This window comes from Pseudophryne corroboree, chromosome 12 (assembly GCF_028390025.1).
Source record: "Pseudophryne corroboree isolate aPseCor3 chromosome 12, aPseCor3.hap2, whole genome shotgun sequence".
In the NCBI taxonomy this organism is placed as follows: Eukaryota; Metazoa; Chordata; class Amphibia; order Anura; family Myobatrachidae; genus Pseudophryne; species Pseudophryne corroboree.
The window spans coordinates 39,537,283-39,558,701 of NC_086455.1; the positions used below are offsets into that span (position 1 = coordinate 39,537,283).

Consider the following 21,419-nt stretch of genomic DNA (forward strand, 5'->3'; position numbering starts at 1 on the left):
AGCCAATCGGTGCTCACGGACCGGCAGCCAATCATGAGCTCAGATTGCTGTTATTTCAGGGAGTTTCCTGCAGAATGCGGGAGGGTGGGCAACTATGGTGTACAGAGGGGGACAGAAGACCAGTGTTATGTGTATAGAGGGGGATGGGGAGAGGGTGGAGTGGCATATTAAAGGGTTGGGGTGACATGGGGGAGCTGGAGTGACCCCAAACAATTAATCAGACATTCTGGCCTCTAACTAGGCGGCCAAAAATAAAAAAATTGGTATGCATGTATCCTTCTTTCCTGTGTGTGTGGGAATTTTCAATGTATTTCACGTGTATCTGGGCACCAGGCCAGACTAAACAACTGTAGTTCGACAAACAAAAAAATGAAATAGGACATTAACTGGTGTCCTGAACCCATCCTGTGCCAAAATGTATTCTCCAAATTTTATTTTAAAATCCATTTTGAGTGCCTTCTTTTATAAAAACTATCAGTAATTATTTTTTTTTCTAACAGCTCCACCCACAGACTGTAGCTCCCGAACTTATTTTTCCAGAAAAACAGTACTGGTGGAGAGTATTGGAGGAGGCAGGGGCAGTATTGTATAGCTTTGCCGAGAGCACCTAGAAACCTTGGCCCTGTTTAGGATTAGTATTTTGGCGCAGCTAAGCCACAAAGTGTGTGGTGCCCTAAAAACGGGACTATTCGGCATGATCACAACTGTACCTCAGACTCCAAAGGTTAAAAAAGAGCCCCCAAAACACTCTCCCAAAGTCTAAATTGTTTTTCTTTACATATTCCCTTCATCTTTCTCTTATTCACAAGACTGTTGGCTATAATTAATGATGTCAGCAGAATGCACCACACGTTATAAATCTGAGAATTCCGAGAGAAAAAAACCCAACTCCTTCCAACACATGAATCACAAAAGCTGGGACTGGAGTTTATTATCAATATAGCCATAACCAAACACCCCTTACTGGGAGCCATATTTAACTACATGACTCCATTTTGTGTTGTTCAATTGATGGAAAGGAGACATAAGGCCGCATAGGAGAAGTTTTGTTACAAATAAAGTTAGATCTCAGTTATTCCCCTTTCACACAGAAACTGGAATTACCGTGTGAAGCAGTATTACCCGGTAATTTCATGAAAAACATGGGTCCTTTTTCTGTGTGAGAAGGTCAACCCGGGGTGAAATTCCCGGGATTTCAACCCAGGAATTTACCAGGGTTGGAGACACGAGAATGTCGACTCGGATTGACCCTTTCACACAGACAAAATACCAGTTTTGATTCTCAAATTACCGGGTCAAAATTCTTGACCTGGTTCTTTGCTTCTCTGTGCGAAAGGAAGGGGATCCGGTCTTTAGATCGACAGTAAGTAGGTCGACACTGTCTAGGTCGACCACTATTGGTCGACAGTAAGCAGGTCAACATGGTTTATAGATCAACAGGGACTCTAGGTCGACATGACAAAAAGGTCGACATGGGTCCCTGTCGACCTATAAACCATGTCGACCAATAGTGGTCAACCTAAGTCTAATCTACCTAACATACCACACCCGAGAGGAGAGGAGGGGGGGGGTCAGGCAGAGACCGGCAACACGACCCGGCACTGAAATGCCTGGTAATTGCCCGGTATTCTGTCTGAAAAGGGTATCAGGAATGTGTTTGTGCTGCATGATTTACTTACACTAGATAAGACATATATATAAGAATGTAGAACAATTATATCTGGCAGGTGTTCATTGCTACAGTTTACCTAATCAAGGCCCCAGTGCATATCTCTGAACAATAGACATTCCTTGTTTATTACTTGTATATGCTGACTAAAAATGTCTAGTTATTAATTTAGCCAATACTGCCCCCTACTGCCATTAGTTTCTAATGCCTATTTAATGTTTGACGCATGTGTAGTCTGAAATCAGATAACCAAATTAGAAGGCTATATAGCCCCTTACACACCTAATAAAGAGTCTGGGTGAGTTTGGAAACACACATAGCCTGTGGCGTGTTCATTCACTCCACCGCCGTATCTGTATGCATGTAGACTCATGCTACTCTGAATGACTGACAGCTAAGCCCCACTTTAACATTACACATTGCCATTATTCTTCCTTCAGTTATTACACTTCATGGTAATTAAATTAGAAACATTAGAACCACTTTATTATTTAAAAAAAATAATGTGTTGGTTTTTTTTTTTTAGAACATCAATATATGGTAGTTGAAGAAAAATAACCTTTAAAGGTCACTAAAATCATCCCAGCTTAGTAGATTATGGTCTAGATGCATCATCGCTTAGAAAGTGATAAAATGGAGAGTGAAAAAGTACCAGCCAATCAGCTCCTAACTGCCATTTTTTCAAACACAGCCTGTGACATGGAAGTTAGGAGCTGATTGGCTGGTATTTTTTTCACTCTCCAATTTATCACTTTCCAAACAATAATGCATCTTGGCCATTAAATTGTTGCCAACACTTTTAATTTTTTTAAATTAGATAGCAGGGCCCCATACAAGTTATTGTACATCAAAGGACTATACAGTTAAATCTTCTAAAATGAACAAAGTCATGTATGGTATAACATGGTGGCTCATCCATCCTTTATAGGGTGTACAATATACACAACCGCTTAAGTCATGGGGGGCTCCCATGCCAGCCTCATCACTTATAGGCCCACCCTTCACGTACAGTTTCACTGGTATGGTGGCTTATATAGCCTCAGGGTCCAGCCACCATAGCAAAACAGCAATCCTTTGAAACAAAAACAGGGTGTGTATTTTTTTTTATTCATATATCCCTGTCACAAGCTTAAAAAAGAAAAAAAAAGAAAAGAAATGTTGGTATTTTTCTCTTCAGGCTGCTAATAATGATTTATAATAGCATACAGTGTCATGGTTACCATGGCAACCATGATTACATGGCCCATGATACAGGGATCAAAAAAGATTTGGAACTTTTCAGTGTGACATCCTCCCCCCCTATCACCACAAGACCTGCTGAGAATCAGCCCGTCTCTGTGTAGGAGACTGTCTGGTTGCCATACTTGTTTAAAGCATGGATGACATACAGGGCTAACTAGGTGTGTGTGTGTGTGTGAGTGGTGCTGTAGCCAAGTGCCCATGACACCTGCATCTAGCTTGTAGGGTGCCTGGAATTGCACTTTACAAGCAGAAGAGCCGCTACCGAGCTGGCCAGAGTACAGAAAGTCCCAAACCACACACACTTATATTCCAATGTATGAGTGCTCGGTCATATACTGTATAATGGTAGAAAAAGTGGACCAAAAATGTCAAAACAAGGGCATAATGAGGTAAACCAGCACACTGCCTTATAAAGTGCAAAATAGCATTATTTAAAAGAGCAGGAAGAATTTACATTAGCAGCATAATGGTAATCCACAGCAGGGATATCATATTAATAGCAGCATTATACTCATCCATAACAAGGACATCCTCACCAGTTTTTGGTTCGCTCTATCTATCTATCTACATTATACACACACACACACACACACACACACACACACACACACACACACACAGAGTATAGGGGGAGATTCAGTTCGTTGCAGGTTCTGTGCCCTGTGCTTGTGGGTTAACAGTATGCACACTTCGCAATATATTTTTCATAAAGTGCAGAAATAATTCCCCCGTAATTCGAACCTGCATGTGGTGAAAGTTGTGCATTATTTCTGCAGTGTGCGACCTGTCTGACTTACATGAAAGAGTGGGGAAATTAGCTTCAGTCCCAAAAAAGTGGTAAATAAAATAACAGGACAGTGTAGGCGCAAAAGGCGCATTTATAGAGGAAAAGGCCCATGTGCAGACTCGTCTGGGCCCCCTCATCTCTTGCGGTCAGCGCTGTATACTCAGGGTACTAAAGGCATTGTATACTCTAGGCACTAGGGTTACTGGACCAGACCCTAGTGCGTATGCGCAGATCTCCGAGAAAATGGTGCGGTGGCCATGTTCCCAGTGATTTACGTAGTGCACATGCACAAAATGCCGGGAAAATGGCCACACCTGGTGATTCCTGCAGCGCTGCTGCGCCAATGTGGGACTCCGGAGGGAAAGTATTGAATAAAATGGGTGCAAGTTGTGCGGTGTGGGACCTCTGGACCCAGGGTTCCGTGTACACCACACACATTGCACCCATTATAGAAACGCCAATGCATATAACACATTTTACCAACATCCTCCACCCCACCCTATATATTATCAACAACTGAAAACCCTAGGTCAGAGGTTCCCAAACGCGGTCCTCAAGGCACCCAAACAGTCCAGGATGTAGGTATATCCATGGCTCAGCACAGATGGTTAAATCAAACTGACTGAGCAGCTAATTAAGGGGGACATTTACTAAGCAGTGATAAGAGTGGAGAAGTGAGCCAGTAGAGAAGTTGCCCCATCAACCAATCAGCAGCTATGTATCATTTTATAGTATTCACATTATAGATGTTACTTCAGTGCTCATTGGTTGCTATGGGCAACTTCTCCATCGGCTCACTTCTCTGCTCTTATCACTGCTTAGTAAATGTCCCCCTGAGTCACCTGTGGCCAAGCATGTATACATGTAAAACCTGGACCATTGGGGTGCCTTGAGGACCGCGTTTGGGAACCTCTGCCCTAGGTAACTTCCACCCAAGCGGAGCCAGGTACTACAGCTAGTTAAATAATAAAAGGAGGTGTTCTCGGTTTCTCCAACTGGTAGCTAATTAAATCTCCCCCATAGTGTTAATATTAAACATATATTTAATTAATGCTTTTCTCTTGGAAGAGTGAACAAATGTACCTCTATAACAACAGAAGGGTCTCCATGCTGGAGGGTCCAGTCATAACTTGCGATCCCCTCACGATCCCAGCTTTCGATGCCACTCAAAGTCACCTCTTGGGAGGGCTGAGTTTTCACATCTGCGTTTACTTTGGCAATCGGAGGTTCATCGTCTCCTAGGAAAAAGAAAAAAAAAACATTTTATTTCATTTAAATGTACTGCAGACACTTATCAAGTATTTTAGAAACACACTGAAGAAACAAAAAAAACAGAACATATAGTATAGTATGTGTAAATGTCAGCAATTAAGAAACGCAGACAATCTGGGAATGGAAAGGACAAGAACTGGGATTTGCTAGGATGGAGAAATAAGTTTTATATTTTATACAACATTCCAAATGGTAGTTGTACAATAGATAGGGAGAAGGTACAAACATTTGAAAGGGTTTGGGAATGCCGGCAGAAGGAGAGGATTGAGAGAGTCTATAATAGCATAACAATGTACTGGTTGCAGCTAGTGATGGGAGGCTCCCGATTTTTAGGATAGTCCTCCGCAGCCCCGGAAGGGCATGTGGCTCTTCCGCATCCTGCCCGCTTCCTAGTGAAGTGGGCAGAAGGAGGGTACAATGCAGAGAAAAAAAAGCTACAGTGTGAAAGGGGGTGGGGCTAAAGCCAGGAATGGAGTTGTTTAGCCCCACCCCTTACCCGTGGACCCGTGAATCGCAGGCATTTTCCTGTCTTGGGGGTGGGGCCTAGTAACATGCAATCCAGCTCCGCCCCCCGAAGTGTTCTGCTATGAAAATAAAAAGTAGGTAAGTATAAACTAGGGATGTGCGTGTAGTACCATCACACAGAGCGCAGGCACCGTTACTGCCCCACGGCCCTTGCTTCTGGATAGCAGGGTTCCTGGAACGGCAGCTTCACCAGTATGGCTGCTGCAGTGCCCGCACCCTTCAGTCTGTACTGTCGTTTTGGCTCATCCTCAGGTCGCTCTGAGCAGTACCTTACTTCCCCATGCTGGTGGTCCCGTCTCCTCAGGGGGTGGCCTGGCACAGGGCACACTGCTGCCCTGCTACACTGCCGACTGTCCTGCATTCAGCAGGTTTTCTAGAGTCGCAGGGAGTTAGGTAAGTTGGTACCAAAGACAAGCGTGTCTGGTGCCTACAACCTCTGAAAGGTGACTTTAGGGGGACGGAGTGGATGACTTACTAGCACTTTAGAGTTCGCCATGACCTCTGTGCGGTGAACATGCCTGCCATATTGAATAAGGTATCTGGATGACAGTTAGTGTCTAGGTAATGGTATACAGTCAATAGGTCCACACCATATCGTCGAAAGATACAAAATTTTGACATGTACAAAAGGTCGACGTGACAATTGTCAACACATTTTCTCTGACGTCCTAGTGGATGCTGGGAACTCCGTAAGGACCATGGGGAATAGACGGGCTCCGCAGGAGATTGGGCACTCTAAAGAAAAGATTAGGTACTATCTGGTGTGCACTGGCTCCTCCCTCTATGTCCCTCCTCCAGACCCCAGTTAGAATCTGTGCCCGGCCAGAGCTGGGTGCTCCTAGTGGGCTCTACTGAGCTTACTAGTAAAGAAAGTATTTATTAGGTTTTTTTATTTTCAGTGAGCTTCTGCTGGCAACAGACTCACTGCTACGTGGGACTAAGGGGAGAGAAGCAAACCTACCTGCTTGCAGCTAGTTTGTGCTTCTTAGGCTACTGGACACCATTAGCTCCAGAGGGTTCGAACACAGGCACCTGTCCTCGATCGTCCGTTCCCGGAGCCGCGCCGCCGTCCCCCTTGCAGAGCCAGAAGAACAGAAGCTGGAAGACGACGAAATCGGCGGCTGAAGACTCCTGTCTTCATTAAGGTAGCGCACAGCACCGCAGCTGTGCGCCATTGCTCCCAGCACACTTACACACTCCGGTCACTGTAGGGTGCAGGGCGCTGGGGGGGGGGGGCGCCCTGGGCTGCAATTGAAGTACCTTTGGCATAAAAACATACATACATATATACAGTCTAGCACTGTATATATGTAAAAAAAAAACGCCATTTTTTACATGGAAAGCGGGACAGAAGCCCGCCACTGAGGGGGCGGGGCCTTCTTCCTCAGCACACCAGCGCCATTCTCTTTTCACAGCTCCGCTGGAAACAGCTCACAGCTCCCCAGGCTCTCCCCTGCAGTATCCAGGTACAAGACGGGTTAAAAAGAGAGGGGGGGGGGGGGGGCACATAAATTTAGGCGCAAACAAAACAAAAAAAGCAGCTATTGGGTAATTCACTTATTAGCAGTGAAAATCCCTGTGTTATATAGCGCTGTGGTGTGTGCTGGCATACTCTTCTCTCTGTCTCCCCAAAGGACTTTGTGGGGTCCTGTCCTCAGTCTGAGCATTCCCTGTGTGTGTGCAGTGTGTCGGTACGGCTGTGTCGACATGTTTGATGAGGAAGGTTACGTGGAGGCGGAGCAATGGCAGATAAGTGTGGTATCGCCCCCGTCGGGGCCGACACCTGATTGGATGGATATGTGGAAGGTCTTAAATGACAATGTAAACTCCTTACATAAAAGGTTTGATGACGCTGCGGCCTTGGGACAGCCGGGGTCTCAGCCCGCGCCTGCCCAGGCGACTCAGAAACCGTCAGGGGCTCATAAACGCCCTCTATCTCAGATGGTTGACACAGATGCCGACACGGAGTCCGACTCCAGTGTCGACGATGATGAGGCACATTTACAGTCTAAAATGACCAAGGCCATCCGATACATGATTATTGCAATGAAAGATGTATTACACATTTCTGAGAGTAACCCGGTTAATACCAAGAGGGTTTATATGTTTGGGGAGAAAAAGCGGCCAGTGACTTTTCCCCCATCTGATGAATTAAATGAAGAAGCGTGGAGTTCCCCTGATAAGAAATTAGTGATTTCTAAGAGGTTACTGATGGCATACCCTTTCCCGCCAACGTACAGGTTACGTTGGGAAACATCCCTTAGGGTGGACAAGGCGCTGACACGTTTATCTAAAAAGGTGGCCCTGCCGTCTAAGGATACGGCCGCCCTAAAGGAGCCTGCGGATAGAAAGCAGGAAGCTATCCTGACGTCAGTGTATACACACTCTGGTACTCTACTGAGACCTGCTTTTGCTTCAGCCTGGATGTGTAGTGCTGTAGCAGCGTGGACAGATACTCTGTTAGACGACATAGATTCCCTCGACAGCGATACTGTTTTGCTAACCCTGGGCCATATCAAAGACGTCGTCTTATATATGCGAGATGCTCAGAGGGACATTTGCCTGCTGGGCTCTAGAATTAATGCTATGTCCATTTCTGCCAGGAGGGTCTTATGGACTCGGCAATGGACAGGAGATGCTGATTCTAAAAAACACATGGGAGGTTTTGCCTTATAAGGGTGAGGAATTGTTTGGGGACGGTCTGTCGGACCTCGTGTCTACAGCGACAGCTGGAAAGTCTACTTTCTTGCCTCAGGTTTCCTCACAGCCTAAGAAAGCACCGTATTATCAAATGCAGTCCTTTCGTTCCCAAAAAGGCAAGAGGGTCAGGGGCGCATCCTTTCTTGCCAGAGGCAGGGGTAGAGGTAAGAAGCTGCACCATGCAGCCAGTTCCCAGGAACAAAAGTCCTCCCCTGCTTCCACTAAGTCCACCGCACGACGTTGGGGCTCCACAGGCGGAGCCAGGTGCGGTGGGGGCGCGTCTCCGAAACTTCAGCAGCCAGTGGGTTCACTCACAGGTGGATCTCTGGGCTATACAAATTGTATCTCAGGGATACAAGCTGGAATTCGAAGCGACTCCCCCCCGCCGTTACCTCAAATCAGCCTTGCCAGCTTCCCCCATGGAAAGGGAGGTAGTGCTGGCGGCAATTCACAAGCTGTGCCTCCAGCAAGTAATTGTCAGGGTCCCCCTCCTTCAACAGGGAAGGGGTTACTATTCCACAATGTTTGTGGTACCGAAACCGGACGGTTCGGTGAGACCCATTCTGAATTTAAAGTCCTTGAACACTTATATAAAGAAATTCAAGTTCAAAATGGAATCGCTCAGAGCGGTTATTGCAAGCCTGGAAGAGGGGGATTTTATGGTGTCGCTGGACATCAAAGATGCTTACTTGCATGTCCCCATTTACCCTCCTCACCAGGAGTACCTCAGGTTTGTGGTACAGGACTGTCATTACCAATTCCAGACGTTGCCGTTTGGCCTGTCCACGGCACCGAGAATATTTACCAAGGTAATGGCCGAAATGATGATACTCCTTCGGCAGAAGGGAGTTATAATTATCCCGTACTTGGACGATCTCCTCATAAAGGCGAGGTCCAGGGAGCAGTTGTTGATCAGCGCAACACTCTCTCAGGAAGTGTTACTACAGCACGGCTGGATTCTGAATGTTCCAAAGTTGCAGCTGATTCCTATGACGCGTCTGCTTTTCCGGAGCATGATTCTGGACACAGAACAGAAGAAGGTGTTTCTCCCGGTGGAGAAGGCCCAGGAATTAGCATCTCTGGTCAGGGACCTCCTGAAACCACAACAGGTATCGGTGCATCACTGCACGCGAGTCCTGGGAAAGATGGTTCGAAGCCATTCCCTTCAGCAGGTTCCATGCAAGGATCTTTCAGTGGGATCTGTTGGACAAGTGGTCCCGGATCGCATCTTCAGATGCATCGGCTGATCACCCTGTCCCCAAGGGCCAGGGTGTCTCTTCTGTGGTGGCTGCAGAGTGCTCACCTTCTCGAGGGCCGCAGGTTTGGCATACAGGACTGGGTCCTGGTGACCACGGATGTAAGCCTCCGAGGATGGGGGGCAGTCACTCAGGGAAGAAACTTCCAAGGGCTGTGGTCAAGTCTGGAGACTTCTCTCCACATAAATATACTGGAACTAAGGGCCATTTACAGCGCCCTGAGTCAAGCAGAGCCCCTGCTTCGAAACCGGCCAGTGCTGATTCAGTCAGACAACATCACGGCGGTCGCCCATGTAAACCGCCAGGGCGGCACAAGAAGCAGGATGGCAATGGCGGAAGCCACAAAGATTCTTCGTTGGGCGGAGAATCACGTGCAAGCACTGTCAGCAGTGTTCATTCCGGGAGTGGACAACTGGGAAGCAGACTTCCTCAGCAGACATGACCTCCACCCGGGAGAGTGGGGACTTCATCAAGAAGTCTTCCAACTGATTGCAAACCGATGGGAACTGCCACAGGTGGACATGATGGCGTCCCGCCTCAACAAAAAGCTAAAAAGATATTGCGCCAGGTCAAGGGACCCTCAGGCGATAGCTGTGGACGCCCTAGTGACACCGTGGGTGTACCAGTCGGTATATGTGTTTCCTCCTCTTCCTCTCATACCAAAAGTACTGAGAATAGTAAGAAAGAGAGGAATAAGAACAATACTCATTATTCCGGACTGGCCAAGAAGGACTTGCTACCCGGAACTACAAGAAATGCGCACAGAGGACCCATGGCCTCTGCCTCTCAGACAGGACCTGCTGCAACAAGGGCCCTGTCTGTTCCAAGACTTACCGCGGCTGCGTTTGACGGCATGGCGGTTGAACGCCGGATCCTAGCGGAAAAAGGCATTCCGGATGAAGTTATTCCTACGCTGATAAAGGCTAGGAAAGACGTGACAGCAAAACATTATCACCGTATATGGCGGAAGTATGTTGCTTGGTGCGAGGCCAGGAAGGCCCCTACAGAGGAATTCCAACTGGGTCGTTTCCTGCACTTCCTACAGTCAGGGGTGACTATGGGCCTAAAATTGGGGTCCATAAAGGTCCAGATTTCGGCCATATCCATTTTCTTTCAAAAAGAACTGGCTTCACTGCCTGAGGTTCAGACGTTTGTTAAGGGAGTGCTGCACATTCAGCCCCCTTTTGTGCCACCAGTGGCGCCCTGGGATCTTAACGTTGTGTTGGATTTTCTGAAATCCCACTGGTTTGAGCCACTTAAGACCGTGGAACTAAAGTATCTCACGTGGAAAGTGGTCATGCTGTTGGCCTTAGCATCGGCTAGGCGTGTGTCGGAATTGGCGGCTTTGTCATGTAAAAGCCCATATCTGATCTTCCATATGGACAGGGCAGAATTGAGGACTCGTCCCCAATTTCTCCCAAAGGTGGTGTCATCGTTTCATTTGAACCAACCTATTGTGGTGCCTGCGGCTACTCGGGACTTGGAGGACTCCAAGTTGCTGGACGTAGTCAGGGCTTTGAAAATATGTTTCCAGAATGGCTGGAGTCAGGAAGACTGACTCGCTGTTTATCTTGCATGCACCCAACAAGCTGGGTGCTCCTGCTTCAAAGCAAACTATTGCTCGCTGGATCTGTAGCACGATTCAGCAGGCTCATTCTGCGGCTGGATTGCCGCATCCAAAATCGGTGAAGGCCCATTCCACAAGGAAGGTGGGCTCTTCTTGGGCGGCTGCCCGAGGGGTCTCGGCTTTACAGCTTTGCTGAGCAGCTACTTGGTCGGGTTCAAACACATTTGCAAAGTTCTACAAGTTTGATACCCTGGCTGAGGAGGACCTTGTGTTTGCTCATTCGGTGCTGCAGAGTCATCCGCACTCTCCCGCCCGTTTGGGAGCTTTGGTATAATCCCCATGGTCCTTACGGAGTTCCCAGCATCCACTAGGACGTCAGAGAAAATAAGAATTTACTCACCGGTAATTCTATTTCTCGTAGTCCGTAGTGGATGCTGGTCGCCCGTCCCAAGTGCGGATTTTCTGCAATAAGTGTATATAGTTATTGCTTAACTAAGGGTTATTGTTATGAGCCATCCGTTGAGTGAGGCTCAGTTGTTGTTCATACTGTTAACTGGGTATGGTTATCACAAGTTGTACGGTGTGATTGGTGTGGCTGGTATGAGTCTTACCCGGGATTCAAAATTTCCTTTCCTTGTAATGTCAGCTCTTCCGGGCACAGTTTCCCTAGCTGGGGTCTGGAGGAGGGGCATAGAGGGAGGAGCCAGTGCACACCAGATAGTACCTAATCTTTTCTTTAGAGTGCCCAGTCTCCTGCGGAGCCCATCTATTCCCCATGGTCCTTACGGAGTTCCCAGCATCCACTACGGACTACGAGAAATAGAATTACCGGTGAGTAAATTCTTATTTTTAACATTTGGGGGGGGTGCGGGGGAGGGGAGGGGGGGGATACATTTTTTCCAAACATTAGCTTGATTTACTATCCATGTGGACTACGACTGGTCCACTTGGACTTGCCTGAAGCATGGCGAGCAAAAAGCGCCAGCGAGGGTTTACCGATAGTGGTTTACATATGACCAAACATACAAGATGTGACCCAACAAACGTTAACCATTGTCATGTTGACCTTTTTACCCTGGCGTCATATTGCATGTCGACCATTTGGTGCTGACCTAAATACTGTAGATCTTTTATACCACACCCGCTAAATAACACATCGGACACAAAGAGCATGCAATATTCAGTTTAGATAGGTAACACCACATCAGAATTGTGGTGATAGAATCTAGAGCCCTGTACACACGTGGGAGATGTGTGCCGAGCGATCTAGCACCGACCACTCAGCACGCATCTCTCCCCCCGCTCAGCACAGCACGATGTGTGCTGAGCAGGGGGGGAGGGGGGGGGGGGGGGGGAGGATGGGTGGCGCTCATTTCTCTCAGCAGTGAAATGAGTGCTCTAACTAGATGGGTCCGCGCATCGCTATCGCTGTGGGCATACACACGGAGAGATCCATGCTTAATTTCTAAGCAGTCTAGTCAGATTGCTTAGAATTTAAGCATGGATCTCTCCGTGTGTACCCCAGGGCCGGATTTAGGGGGGGGGGGGGGGGGGGGCGAAGGGGGCGACCGCCCCTCCTAACACAGTCATAGCCACGCCCATTTTTTAGCAGAAGAGAGCTTTCCGGGGAGAGCCTGAGGCAGAACGATGGGCTGCAGCTTATGCCACAGCAGCACAGAGGAGCCAGGAGAGCAAGGGTTACGGAGCATTTGCCCCTCACTTGCTGGTGTGTGGGTACTAGGGCTAATAAATACAATTACCCCATAGCACAGTCACATGTACATAGAACAATCACAAAGCTCTATCTCAGTCTCACTCAAAAAGTTCAGTCAGAATTGAGAGAGGAGGAGTTAGGATTGCAGATGGGAGGAGTTGGGACTGCAGAGAGAGGAGTCAAGATTAAACAGTAAACCGCCCCCCCCCCCCCTCCCCCTAAAGAAAAGTCTAGATCCGTCCCTGGTGTACCCCCCTCTATGGTTCCACCTTTGTTTTGGTATGGTGATGAAGGCGATCCCTATCTACTGTGTGCTGTGCTCGGGGAAGGAAAGTGAACATAAAGCAAAATTATACCAGTAACATTTCACAGGCAAATTCGGAACGTGACTATTTCCCCGAACAGGTTTCACAATATGCAGTCATTTCTGCAATTGAGTGGTGTGTGATCATTACAGTAATCAAATTACTAGAAATTAAGGCTCGTTACCCCTGGGCATTTAACTTGAGTTAAGTAATACAAGTTCAAACAAATATATGTCAAATGGAAACGTGGTTAACGTAAGAAAGTCACTGCGTTGACCTTAACGTGTTTAACGTGTATTAAATTGCACTGAAAGTAGAAAGTACAGAAACCGTCCCAAACCCATTGTGATTGGCTATTCTGGACGGCTGAGTGTGATGTATATCAGAGCAGACTTTTTCAGCACTTCTAACATGTGCGGTATAGAAACCTCTGAGGTTTTGCAATGTTTGTTTCTTCACAGGTCTGTCTCACACTCCATGTCCTTAACTTGCCATGCAAACAGTCTGTATCGGCAGCAATACTTTACACCAGTGGTTCCCAAACTCTTTCCTCGAGGAGCACTAACGGTCCAGGTTTTAGGTATATTCATGGCTCAGCACAGATGGTTAACCCTTTATGACCCATTGCATGTTTCCGGTGTAGCCCAGTCAGTGGTGCAAGCAGAATTTTTTTCTTAGTGGTACGGATAGTAAAAATGGGCATGAGCACGCGTCATGAGGGGGCGTGGTCACACAAAACTAGGGGAGTGTCTACAAGACAATAGGGGAATGGCCACATTATGCCACACACTGTAATGCCCCTTACACATTATGCCAAACACCGTAATGTCCTTTACACATTATACCACACACTGTAATGTTTATTACACATTATGCCACGCACCGTCCGTAATGCTTATTACACATTATGCCACGCACCGTAATGCTTATTACACATTATGCCACGCACCGTAAAGCCTATTACACATTTTGCAACACACCGGAAATCCTATTACATATTATGCCACACACATTTATGACACTGAAACCATTTTATGTCCCACACACAAAAATGCCCTTTATAAATTATGCCCCAGTGGTGGGCTGGTGGTACCGAGTACCCCCACCATATTTGTTAATGGTACTCCGTACCACCCTACTTTCAGCACTGATCCCAGTGATGACACTGGTAAAGTATACGAAAGAGACCCTAAGAAACCCAAAACAAATATGGTGTGGTGATTTAGACCCAACGTCCATCCTAATGGACAAAGATTTGCTAGCGATGTAGCTCGTACACAAAAACATTGCTATTCGATATTATGATACTCTAGCAACTCCAATTACTGTTCGCATAACGATTTTGCCGGATTTCAATTGATAAAGGACGTAGTTTTACTTGTAAAGTGGGATCCGCACCTCATGACGATCTTTCTGGGTGAAGCCATCTTTCAAACTCGCAGAGACCATTACAGGCCAGTGCAGCCATCTGCCGCAGAATTGTCACAGTATTTTCTGACATTTAAATGGACATTGGGATTTGAATGGCAACCGTCATCACACTACAGCTAAGCCATATATTTTTTTAATAATGTCCATTGAAATTTACAAGGGGTCATAAAGGGTTAAATCATATTGACTGAGGTATTAAGTCACCTGTGGCCAAGCATAGATATCCTTAAAACCTGGACAGTTAGTGCTCCTTGAGCACAGAGTTTGGGAACCTTTGAAAGCTACTCATTTATTTATTTTTTTGTTAATCAACTAAAGCAGATATAAAAAAAAAATTTTGGGATAGAACGGCACTCTTTTGGTCCACATATGTACTGTAAATTATTTCAACTTTGATTGATATACAAGAACATACTCTATACAAAACATACATTTTTATATTATAGTGAAATAGAAGTATAAAAAGTGGGAACTCTAATATACTAGAAAACGAATAAAAGCTACATCCACACAAAGTGCATTACTTGAGATATATATATATATATATATATATATATATATATATATATACATACATACATACATACATACACACACATACACACATATACATACATACATACATGTTGAGTATCCAATATCCAAATATTCCAAAATACAGAATTTTTGGCGTGAGACAGATAGTGAAACCTTTGTTTTCTGATGGATTAATGTACACAAATTTTGTTTAATACACAAAGTTATTAAACATATTGCATTAAATGACATTCAGGCTGTGTGTATAAGGTCTATATGAAATATAAAATTAATTGTGTGTATGTGCACAAACTTTGTTTAATGCACAAAGTTATTAAAAATATTGGCTAAAATGACCTTCAGGCTGTGTGTATAAGGTGTATATGAAACATAAATGCATTCTGTGCTTAGACTTAGGTCCCATCGCCATGATATCTCATTATGGTATGCAATTATTCCAAAATACGGAAAAATCCGATATCCAAAATACTTCTGGTCCAAACCATTTTGGATATGGGATACTCAACCTGTATACTAGCTGAATACCCGTGCTTTGCTACGGGATGAGGATGGTAAATTAGAATTATAGTTCTTCGTTAATTTACGTTGGTTGGAGATCTAGTATATAGGCATATCTTGCTTCCCTGACGCACTTTGTGTAGTAGCCGGACCCCTTTTTGGTCCCCCAAGGGACACTGCTCCTCCCACTATACAACTCTGTCTGTTCCTTCCTGCTGCCTCCATTCCCCTCCTCACTTCATGTCAGTGGCCCTGTGAAATTATCGATTTATTTACAGTTTCTTATATAGCGCAGCACATTATGTATCTCCTGATATACTCTGTGCTGCTGGGGGTCCGTGCTACTTCCATTATCTAACTCTCAGTGTGTGGGTTCATGCTACCTCCATTTCACTCCTCACATCATGTCACATGCAGCCCTGTCATCACTTGACATATCATGCATGTCCTGATATAGTCTGTGCTGCTTGGCCACCCCTAGGGGTGCTAGTGGTGTGTTACACTCTGGGAACAAACACTGCGGGGGTAAGACACCCCTAGGGGTGAGGCAGCAGCACAGTTATTCAGCAGACAGCATAACTCTGCAATGCCTGGAACAATTTACACCAAACTTGGTACAAATATGACTTACACTCTGGGAACAAACACTATGGGGGTAAGCCAAGTTTGATGTTTTTAGAGCTCCCATTTGCAATGTGCGTCCAACAGAACTATTCAATTGTTCCGCTGGTGAGCAGAAATCAGGGAAAAAAGTCAACTGGGTGGCTAACGGGAAAAATTATCGTGCCCAATTTTTTTCAATATGATAGTGCAAGAATCGGGAGTGCAAATATCCGCAGAATTTGAAAATGGGCAAACTTCCAGCAAAACTAATGGTATGTCCCAAAGGGGTCTATTCATGAAGCAGTGAAAAAAAAAGAGTGGAGAAGTTGCCCATGGCAACCAATCAGCTGCTCCATACAATTGTATAGTATGCAAATTATACATGTTACTTCAATGCTGATTGGTTGCCATGGGCAACTTCTCCACAGGATCACTTCTCCACTTTTCACTGCTTCATGAATAGACACCAAAGTCTTCCAAAAGAAAAAAATAAGATTTTACTTACCGATAAATCTATTTCTCGTAGTCCGTAGTGGATGCTGGGACTCCGTAAGGACCATGGGGAATAGCGGCTCCGCAGGAGACAGGGCACAAGAATAAAAGCTTTAGGATCAGGTGGTGTGCACTGGCTCCTCCCCCTATGACCCTCCTCCAAGCCTCAGTTAGGATACTGTGCCCGGACGAGCGTACATAATAAGGAAGGATATTGAATCCCGGGTAAGACTCATACCAGCCACACCAATCACACCGTACAACTTGTGATCTGAACCCAGTTAACAGTATGATAAACGAAAAGGAGCCTCTGAAAAGATGGCTCACAACAATAATACCCCGAATTTTTGTAACAATAACTATATACAAGTATTGCAGACAATCCGCACTTGGGATGGGCGCCCAGCATCCACTACGGACTACGAGAAATAGATTTATCGGTAAGTAAAATCTTATTTTCTCCGACGTCCTAGTGGATGCTGGGACTCCGTAAGGACCATGGGGATTATACCAAAGCTCCCAAACGGGCGGGAGAGTGCGGATGACTCTGCAGCACCGAATGAGAGAACTCCAGGTCCTCCTCAGCCAGGGTATCAAATTTGTAGAATTTTGCAAACGTGTTTGCCCCTGACCAAGTAGCTGCTCGGCAAAGTTGTAAAGCCGAGACCCCTCGGGCAGCCGCCCAAGATGAGCCCACTCTCCTTGTGGAATGGGCTTTTACCGATTTTGGCTGTGGCAGGCCTGCCACAGAATGTGCAAGCTGAATTGTACTACAAATCCAACGAGCAATCGTCTGCTTAGAAGCAGGAGCACCCAGCTTGTTGGGTGCATACAGGATAAACAGCGAGTCAGATTTTCTGACTCCAGCCGTCCTGGAAACATATATTTTCAGGGCCCTGACAACGTCAAGCAACTTGGAGTCCTCCAAGTCCCTAGTAGCCGCAGGTATCACAATAGGTTGGTTCATGTGAAATGCAGAAACCACCTTAGGTAGAAATTGAGGACGAGTCCTCAATTCTGCCCTGTCAGAATGAAAAATTAAGTAAGGACTTTTATATGATAAAGCCGCCAATTCTGACACACGCCTGGCTGAAGCCAGGGCTAACAGCATCGTCACCTTCCATGTGAGATATTTGAAGTCCACAGTGGTGAGTGGTTCAAACCAATGTGACTTTAGAAAACTCAACACAACATTGAGATCCCAAGGTGCCACTGGAGGCACAAAAGGAGGCTGTATATGCAGTACCCCTTTTACAAATGTCTGAACTTCAGGCATTGAAGCCAGTTCTTTCTGGAAGAAAATCGACAGGGCCGAAATTTGAACCTTAATGGACCCTAATTTTAGGCCCATAGATAGTCCTGTTTGCAGGAAATGGAGGAAACGACCCAGTTGAAATTCCTCTGTAGGGGCCTTCTTGGCCTCACACCACGCAACATATTTTCGCCAAATGCGGTGATAATGTTTTGCGGTTACGTCCTTCCTGGCCTTGACCAGGGTAGGGATGACTTCATCTGGAATGCCTTTTTCCCTCAGGATCCGGCGTTCAACCGCCATGCCGTCAAACGCAGCCGCGGTAAGTCTTGGAACAGACAAGGCCCCTGCTGGAGCAGGTCCTTTCTCAGAGGTAGAGGCCACGGTTCGTCCGTGAGCATCTCTTGAAGTTCCGGGTACCAAGTCCTTCTTGGCCAATCCGGAACCACGAGTATAGTTCTTACTCCTCTCCTTCTTATGATTCTCAGTACCTTTGGTATGAGAGGCAGAGGAGGGAACACATACACTGACTGGTACACCCACGGCGTTACCAGGGCGTCCACCGCTATTGCCTGAGGGTCCCTTGACCTGGCGCAATATCTGTCTAGTTTTTTGTTTAGACGGGACGCCATCATGTCCACCTTTGGTTCTTCCCAACGGTTTACTATCAGGTGGAAGACTTCTGGGTGAAGTCCCCACTCTCCCGGGTGGAGGTCGTGTCTGCTGAGGAAGTCTGCTTCCCAGTTGTCCACTCCCGGAATGAACACTGCTGACAGTGCTATCACATGATTTTCCGCCCAGCGAAGAATCCTTGCAGCTTCTGCCATTGCCCTCCTGCTTCTCGTGCCGCCCTGTCTGTTTACGTGGGCGACTGACGTGATGTTGTCCGATTGGATCAATACCGCCTGACCCTGAAGCAGGGGTTTCGCTTGACTTAGGGCATTGTAAATGGCCCTTAGTTCCAGAATGTTTATATGAAGAGATGCTTCCATGCTTGACCACAAGCCCTGGAAATTTCTTCCCTGTGTGACTGCTCCCCAGCCTCTCAGGCTTGCATCCGTGGTCACCAGGATCCAATCCTGAATGCCAAATCTGCGGCCCTCTAGTAGATGAGCACTCTGCAGCCACCACAGAAGAGACACCCTTGTCCTTGGCGACAGGGTTATCCGCTGATGCATCTGAAGATGCGATCCGGACCATTTGTCCAGTAGATCCCACTGAAAAGTTCTTGCATGGAATCTTCCGAATGGAATCGCTTCGTAAGAAGCCACCATTTTTCCCAGGACCCTCGTGCACTGATGCACTGACACCTGGCCTGGTTTTAGGAGGTTCCTGACTAGCTCTGATAACTCCCTGGCCTTCTCCTCCGGGAGAAACACCTTTTTCTGGACTGTGTCCAGAATCATTCCTAGGAACAGTAGACGTGTCGTTGGAATCAGCTGCGATTTTGGAATATTTAGGATCCACCCGTGCTGACGTAACACTACCTGAGATAGTGCTACTCCGACTTCTAACTGTTCCCTGGACCTTGCCCTTATCAGGAGATCGTCCAAGTAAGGGATAATTAAGATGCCTTTTCTTCGAAGAAGAATCATCATTTCGGCCATTACCTTGGTAAAGACCCGAGGTGCCGTGGACAACCCAAACGGCAGCGTCTGAAACTGATAATGACAGTCTTGTACTACAAACCTGAGGTACCCTTGGTGAGACGGGTAGATTGGGACGTGGAGATAAGCATCCTTGATGTCCAGAGACACCATATAGTCCCCTTCTTCCAGGTTTGCTATCACCGCTCTGAGTGATTCCATCTTGAATTTGAACCTCTTTATGTAAGTGTTCAAGGATTTCAGATTTAAAATTGGTCTCACCGAGCCGTCCGGCTTCGGTACCACAAACAGCGTGGAATAATACCCCTTTCCCTGCTGTAGGAGGGGTACCTTGATTATCACCTGCTGGGAATACAGCTTGTGAATGGCTTCCAAAACTGCCTCCCTGTCGGAGGGAGACTTTGGTAGAGCAGACTTCAGGAACCGGCGAGGGGGAAACGCCTCGAATTCCAGTTTGTACCCCTGCGATACTACCTGTAGAATCCAGGGGTCTACTTGCGAGTGAGCCCACTGCGCGTTGAAATTCTTGAGACGGGCCCCCACCATGTCTGAGTCTGCTTGTAAAGCCCCAGCGTCATGCTGAAGACTTGGCAGAAGCAGGGGAGGGCTTCTGCTCCTGGGAAGCGGCTGCATGGTGCAGTCTTTTTCCCCTTCCTCTGCCCCGGGGCAGGAAGAAATGGCCTTTAGCTCGCTTGTACTTATGGGAACGAAAGGACTGAGTTTGAAAAGACGGTGTCTTTTTCTGCTGATGTGAAGTGACCTGGGGTAAAAAGGTGGATTTTCCAGCCGTTGCCGTGGCCACCAGGTCCGATAGACCAGCCCCAAATAACTCCTCCCCTTTATACGGCAATACTTCCATATGTCGTTTGGAATCCGCATCGCCTGACCACTGTCGCGTCCATAACGCTCTTCTGGCAGAAATGGACATAGCACTTACTCTTGATGCCAGGGTGCAAATATCCCTCTGTGCATCACGCATATATAGTAATGCATCCTTCAAATGCTCTATAGTTAACAGTATATTGTCCCTATCCAGGGTATCAATATTTTCAGTCAGGGAATCCGACCACGCGACTCCAGCACTGCACATCCAGGCTGAAGCGATTGCTGGTCGCAGTATAACACCAGTATGTGTGTATATACTTTTAAGAATATTTTCCAGCCTTCTATCTGCTGGTTCTTTGAGGGTGGCCGTATCAGGAGACGGTAACGCTACTTGTTTTGATAAACGTGTGAGCGCCTTATCTACCCTAGGGGGTGTTTCCCAACGCGTCCTAACCTCTGACGGGAAAGGATATAGTGCCAATAATTTTTTAGAAATTAGCAGTTTTTTGTCGGGGGAAACCCACGCTTTATCACACACCTCATTTAACTCATCTGACTCAGGGAAAACTATTGGTAGTTTTTTCACACCCCACATAATACGCTTCTTTGTGGTACTTGTAGTGTCAGAAATGTTCAATGCCTCCTTCATTGCCGTGATCATGTAACGTGTGGCCCTACTGGACATTACGTTTGTCTCCTCACCGTCGACACTAGACTCAGTATCTGTGTCTGGGTCTGTGTCGACCCACTGAGGTAACGGGCGTTTTAGGGCCCCTGACGGTGTCTGAGACGCCTGGACAGGCACTAATTGATTTGCCGGCTGTCTCATGTCATCAACCGTTCTTTGCAAAGTGCTGACATTATCCCTTAATTCTTTAAATACGATCATCCAGTCAGGTGTCGACTCCCTAGGGGGTGACATCACTAACCCAGGCAATTGCTCCGCCTCCACATCATTTTCCTCCTCATACATGTCGACACACACGTACCGACACACAGCACACACACCGAGAATGCTCTGATAGAGGACAGGACCCCACAAGCCCTTTGGAGAGACAGAGGGAGAGTCTGCCAGCACACACCAAGCGCTATATATATATATATATATACAGGAATAACCTTATATAAAAGTGTTAT

At 46.6% G+C, this 21,419-nt stretch overlaps 1 protein-coding gene across 2 annotated transcripts in view; it reads right to left on the minus strand.

Annotated features, from left to right (window-relative positions):
- The window catches only part of SPINT1 (serine peptidase inhibitor, Kunitz type 1), a 95,921-nt gene that overhangs the window by 18,013 nt on the left and 56,489 nt on the right, over positions 1-21,419 (minus strand). For both annotated transcript variants that reach the window (XM_063947361.1, XM_063947360.1), the window contains exon 3: positions 4,782-4,936. In XM_063947361.1, the coding sequence (XP_063803431.1) occupies positions 4,782-4,936 (155 nt within the window). The remainder of the gene's footprint in view (positions 1-4,781; positions 4,937-21,419) is intronic.